Source organism: Ictidomys tridecemlineatus, chromosome 14, assembly GCF_052094955.1.
Source record: "Ictidomys tridecemlineatus isolate mIctTri1 chromosome 14, mIctTri1.hap1, whole genome shotgun sequence".
Taxonomy (NCBI): Eukaryota; Metazoa; Chordata; class Mammalia; order Rodentia; family Sciuridae; genus Ictidomys; species Ictidomys tridecemlineatus.
Window position 1 is genome coordinate 25,326,798 of NC_135490.1, and position 6,591 is coordinate 25,333,388.

A 6,591-nucleotide genomic window follows, 5' to 3' on the forward strand; every position below is an offset into this window, starting at 1 on the left:
ATTGTCAAGTTTTAGTGGTAGTAGAAGTTTCTGTTTGCCACAGAACAATATTGTAAAATATTTACTAAACAAATTCATGATAAAAGCATCTTGACAAATTCCTGAGCATTTGTTATTTACTATAAATACTACCATTTTAAGAAAAGAATATGTATGCATCAGTGGCTTAAAAATAAATTATGAACTTACCTATTTATTCACACTGATTGTGTCATGATAAAGATAATATTATCTGTTGCAATTTCTTTTTAGACAGTCTGCTGTATTGCCTATGCTAGCCTCACACTGGAAATTCTCCTGCATAGTCTTCCTGAATAACTGGGATTATAGGCATGTAACACTATGCCCAGCTGCCTTTTGCCATTTTTAGTAGCCATTTTATACCATTTAGATTCTTCACATGTAGGCAGTTCTCTTGAAAGAATACTATACCAGTAGCCATTTTATGATAATATTTATTTTTCTTCCATCTGTAATTAAAGTTTATGGACATGGATGCTATTGTGAAAGGAAAAGGTGACATAAAACTTATTTCTTCTCAGATAGAAAAAGTGAAGTGGAAGCATCAGCAAATATTCCTCTGTCCTCTGGTTATAGTACAGAAACAGATTCAACTCCCAGAGCTTCAACTGTTATTTACAGTGGTTTGAAAGAGACTTCGGAGGTAAGAAAAACTGACAGCTGTACAGATGATCTCCTTTCTAAGGTCAAGAAAATCAGCAAGCATTCACTTTAGTTGTATATGCTATTATCAGGAAAAAGCAAAACTATGTAAATCTTAATCTATCAAAATTCTTTGTGATAAGTAACAGTAATCGATGCAATATTTCAGACTGTGTTTTATATATTCATGGTCCGTCTTTGAGGATGATTTACTTTGAGAAATCGCCTAAATTTGTTGCTTTTTAAATTAAAGGAAACAACAATCCAGAAATTGGAAAGGATGAAAAAAATGTAAGTAACAGAAAGGGGCAACAGAAATTAATTTCTCTGTAGGGAATTGTATTGGATTACAATATATATAGAATGTGCATGTGTTTCAAACCTTAAAGGTCTCAATCAGGTGTGGAATTTCCTTCAAGACTCCAGTGGATAATAAATCCACCTACAATTATGTGTTTGTGAGATGAGTCACTGTTTTGGTTTCCAAGAAGTGGTATAAAACATTGTTAATGGAATTAACTGTGGATTAAAGAGTGCAAAGATATTTTGGGTTGATAGTTAATCGAGTTATCTTTTTTGATAACTGACTTATCAAAATATTAAAAATATATAAATAAATGGTTTAAAGCATCTTTTTCAGTAAGTTATTGATAAAGTAATACTATTGATAGTACTTTAGCTCAAATGACATTACACCTGGTATTTTTTAAAGACCAGTTCAAAGGAAATACAAAATGAAATTTTATAACAATATTATACAACCTACTACATTAAAAACTTAATATTTTGAAATGTGAGAAGTGTTAAAATAACTCATGCTTCAAGAATTGACTATTTTTTGTCTCCTATGATATACTTAAGTTTATTAATAGCAACTATGCCTAAAAGTAGGGAAAATATTAAAATTTATTTTAGACTCAAAAGCATACAATTTAAATCCTGTTCTTCATTATGAATCATTTATTTGCGTAACATATCATTTGTTTATTTTATTTCAGGTTTGAAGAAACAGCAGAGTTACTGAAATGCTCAAGTCACTAATTGTAGAATTTCCTGCATGAACCTCTCTAGAACTTTGACTACTGTACATGTTGTATATTTTAAGAATCTATATAATTTTAATATACTGCAATTTTTATTAAGAATTTGAATTCCATTTGATATGAGTTTTTCATTCATTATTGAATAAATATTATTTTTGAGCTTTGATTATACTGCTTTACTCTCCTTCACTTTTCTTAGGAAAAACTTATGTTTCAGTACATTACCTTTACAGTGAAGTCATTACAGCAAGCACTGTATTTTTGTGTTGACATTTGTTGGCAATGTGCTAAGTAATATGTTTTTTAAAGTACAAACTTGAGGACCATAGTTTACATCCTGTTGGAAACATTCCAGCTAGGACTTGCATATTGTACCCAAGAGGCTCTCATACATACCATCTTGCCATCTGTGCTAACGAATAAGCAGTAGTGAAAAGTTAAAAATGCTCACTGAAAATTAAAGCTAAAAAATACAGCTATTTTATGCTTAGTCAAAAAGCAGCAGTACCTTTCCAATTAACACTGAGAATCAGGGTATGATTCTCTTTTTGTATTGAAAAGGTTCTGAAAGATCACTTTGAGAGATGTGTTGAGTATTTAAGTTCCCCAGTGTATAACATTTTAAGACCAGCAGCACAGATGCAGATGGTGGCTGTCAGAAGATACACAGTGAAATTTTTTTTTCTCTTGATGGAAGTTGTAAATATTTTCAAATAGTAAAAGCCTTAGATGAAGTTAAATCAAGAGAAAATGAAATTCATTTTAGAAATTATTACATATATACTTCTAAACTTTGTAAATAAAAATATACTAATAATCCTAGGCAATACTCAGGAAACTTGAAGGATAAAAAGTTTTTTTTTCTTTTTTATCATATAGAACATCTGATTGCATCCTACTCATCTGTTTTCAATACATATATCTAATTTTCACTGGTGAACAGATAACTTTTTTGAAAAAGTATTTTTAATATCCCAACAAATGTTGTCACTAGACTTTTAAAACTATTAGCTTTTTATGTTAGCCTATTAAAGAATATAACCTTGAATTTAGCAAAGTTTTAATAGTACATCCAAAATTAATGAATCCTGTTAGCTTTATTTTATCAATTACAGGAGAGCATTTATAAAACTCCACAGTTTTGAAAGAACAATACATCGGCTTCTATCAGTTCTAGTGTGGAATTATAGCACCACCTTGTGGTTGATACGCTAATATTTTACCTTTTCTTGAAACATGATTTCCCATAAAATAGAATCTTATTTTTCCTTTTGAAAAAACTGAATTCCAATTTTAAAAATAAACATTTTTGAAGTTTTCTTGTAGAAGACAGAAGAAAAGGTAAGTTCCTTTTTCTCTTTCTGTAATCCTCCTTTTTTCTTTATATAGTATAAATGTAAACAAAATTTAGATGTTTTAAAATATTTTAATCTAATTTATTTCTAATATTAGAAAATATGTGTCTATTGAAAATGTAATAAGACATTTTTTATTTATGTTACCAAGTAGAAATTTGGAATCCAAATTTGGAATCCAGCTTAGCCAGGAACAAACAAAACAACTCATATAACTATATATGTTTACATTTACAAAGAGTCTATACTATTTTGAACACATAATATTTACAAAAATAAAGCAAGTTTGATTTAAGCTAAGTTACTGAAGAGGATTGTCAAATTATTTCTTATTCTAACTCTTTTAGAAATAGTAGAAACATTTTTCTATAGGTAATTTGGTAAGTGGTTTATAACAATAAACCAGCCCCTTTGGGGAGTTTGAGAAGCTGAGGTAGGGAAGTCCTGGAGAGATTATCTGGGGTTACATAATTGACCCTTAGTTAACTGTAAGTTTTAGACTACCAACAGGTGTCAGTGGCTTGTGCTGCCCTGTTTACATTGTACAGTCCAAATAGTCTGGGTAGAGACAATATATAATACCACGAAGAATGCATATTGTGTAAAGTACTAGTAAGAAAGTGTTGAAAATAATTAATGCCAACTATATGAAAATTCTAGACAAAGTAAAGGTATATTATGTTAGGAAAAAGTAGTTCTATCATGTTTGTTTTACTTCACTGTTTTAATGTGATGTTTTAACATGTAATATATTCCTTGAAAAATAAAACTTAAAGACTTTGGAACTGTGTTTTATGCCATTCATTACTCAGAGCTTTATATAATTGATTGGCACTTGGAGAAGCATTAAAAAATAAAAGGACCTTGTCAATTTTATAAACTACAACACTTTTTAAAGCTCAAATTACATTATAGCTTTAATTTTTACATTTTAACAATTCCCAGGTTTCTCTGTCTCTTTTCTTTCAATCCAAAGAATGCAGAGAGAATAAAGTAGTAGAGGTAGTATAAAATTTTAAACTACAAAATTAAACTTTAATTGTTATGACACTTGAACTTTAGTATTTCTAGTGAAAATGATAGGCTTCTTATGCCACTCAAAACGAGAGAAAGCAACTGGAAACTTTCCATTACTGACAGCAGTATTTAGAACGTGCAAGTTTTTTTCTGTTGGGGAATTTTTTAAGTTATATTTTATCATGATTTATATTTGTAATACTTATAGAAATGGGGCCTATATAAATGTATATGTCCTTTTTCCTCACTGAAGTTCACTAACTCAAAAATAAAAATATTTAGGTAGATAGGTTTTTTTATTCTTTAATTATTGATACATATTTGAATTGTTTCCAGTTTGTACATAATGCTGCTGTAAACATTCTTGCATATGGTGAACATAGTTAGGCATTTCCATTGTGTATATGCCTAATCATTTTTTTTCTTTTTCTTTTTGTTTGTTTTTAGATATACATGACAGTGGGGTATATTTTGACATACTTACATGGAATGCAACCCATTCTAATTTTGATTACATTCTTGTGGTTATACATGATGTGGAGTCACACTGAGCATAGGAACAATAATTAAAATGTTTGAGGAAACGAATGAAGATAAATTATTTTAACAAACATTGCTTGGGCACATTTTTCTCAGCCATGATTCCTTATCTCTGGTGTTAAGAACTCTCCTTATAACACTTTTTACATAAGAATTTTTTTCTGTCTCTGGTGATGAGATGTTTCTGTTCTCCTGGTATGGGGTAGGGATGGCATAGTGCCCATTTTGTATCTGCTATTTTTCAAGTGCCTTTAGCTTAAAATAATCCATTTGACAAAAGTGGCATATTTTATAGTGGCATATTCTGCCACCCTTCACTATCAAAAACAGAATACGAAATCTCACTTAGCCAAAGATAATTGCTACTACCAGTCTCCCCCATCTGAGTCCCGTTGTTATTACTATGCTATCCTTTATTCTTCATTCTATTTCATATGTGTATTTCCTTTCCCATTTTCATTGTATGACCTCAAGGTTTTCTCTCTGTTTGCACTATCTACTGATCACCCTGTTGATATCTTACCCCTTCAGTGTATCCATACAACTTCCAAAGTAAGTTTTTGAAAAGTTCCTTTGATTATGCCATGTTGCTACTAAAAATGCCTTTAGTTTCTCCTATTCGGCAAAAAAAAAAAAAAGAAAAAAAGAAAAAAGACAAACTTCTTAGGCTGAGCATCAGAGGCTTATTTCTCTGTAGTCTCATCTTCCTTTCCAGATCATCTGCAATTCTGTAGACAGTCTAGGTACAGTGCTCTCTTAAATTGTGCTTTTGCACATGATCTCCTTTGCTAAGAATGACTTTTCTTTCCATCTAGTGAACCTCAAAGCCACTTTACCTTTCTTGGGTAGGTTTCTCTCAACTACAAAGTCCAAGTTATAAACTTTCATCTCCGCTGCCTTAGTGGCTTGTTTATACTTTTGATTTTTACATTGAGTTTATAGCTATTATTAATTATTTTTAGTCTCCGAGTGTACCTATTATTTGTTTATTTTTTATTCACTATCAACTAAATGATAATAATTATTGACTGAACAATGACTACTGAATAAGTAAGGATTTCCAGATGAGTAAGATTTTATCACGTCAAAAGCTGGGACCTGTCATCTATGTTATAATTGTTCTATGGGAGGAATCTATATTTTCAGGAAAAAAGATATAGTTGTATATCCTAGAAAAGAATCGTCCTAAACTGAATACCTCTTTGATATATTAACAAATACTTTTAGAATGAATGAAAGTTTACTGAATTGTTCCCAAGGTGCCAGTGTGTCAGGCACTGGACATAGGGAGATAACAAGGAAAAGATGGTTCCTATACTCACCAAGATAATGACTGAGTAAGAGGGATAACTTAAAAAGCAATAACAAATTGTAGTCAGTGCTGTGATAAGGGAAGGCTGATACATCTAAGTAATCAAGGTTGGTGGGAAGGCTTCTCAGAAAGTGATGTTAATTTTAAGTCCTAAAGGATGAATTGTGCTGTGGTTTGAATCATAATTTTAAATTGTTTTAATTTTAATTTTATGATTTGAATTTTAATTATCAGTTAATTTTAAGTCCTAATGGATAGCCAGACATTATGGTTTAAATATGGTTTATTCCCTCCAAAATTCAAATTGGAATTGAATTGCTATTGTGAGGTCTTAAAAGGATAAAAATTGAATCTGACTATGGTGTTTTCTGATGAGGCCTTTGGGAGGTGCTTAGTATTAGATCAGATTGAGGGCATGAAGATTGAATGCCAATGGCTTTATTAGAAGCCAGAAGCACACACATGCTCCTTGTCTTGCCATGTGATACCATTCTCTCACATGCACTCCCTCCATGACATCTGCCTAATATAGGCAAGTGGGTCCTCACCAGATCTAGCACATATACTTTTTTGGATGTCTTAGGCTCCAGAACTGCAAGCTAACTAAATGTCTTTTCTTTCTAAGTTGCCTAATCTGTGTTATTGTGTTAGTATTAAAACA

General features: G+C 30.9%; 1 protein-coding gene across 7 annotated transcripts in view; it reads left to right on the plus strand.

Annotated features, from left to right (window-relative positions):
* The window catches only part of Cep44 (centrosomal protein 44), a 42,238-nt gene extending 40,366 nt beyond the window's left edge, over positions 1 to 1,872 (plus strand). For 5 of the 7 annotated variants that reach the window (XR_002483993.3, XM_013358709.4, XM_013358710.4 and 2 more), the window contains 3 exons: positions 543 to 664; positions 917 to 954; positions 1,662 to 1,872. Coding sequence is in view for 6 of the 7 variants with exons in the window: in XM_013358709.4 (XP_013214163.1) it covers positions 543 to 664; positions 917 to 954; positions 1,662 to 1,704 (203 nt within the window). In the remaining variant the exon portion in view is untranslated. The remainder of the gene's footprint in view (positions 1 to 542; positions 665 to 916; positions 955 to 1,661) is intronic. The other 2 variants (XM_040293910.2, XM_040293913.2) reach the window with 1 other exon arrangement.
* Positions 1,873 to 6,591: the final 4,719 nt, after the last annotated feature.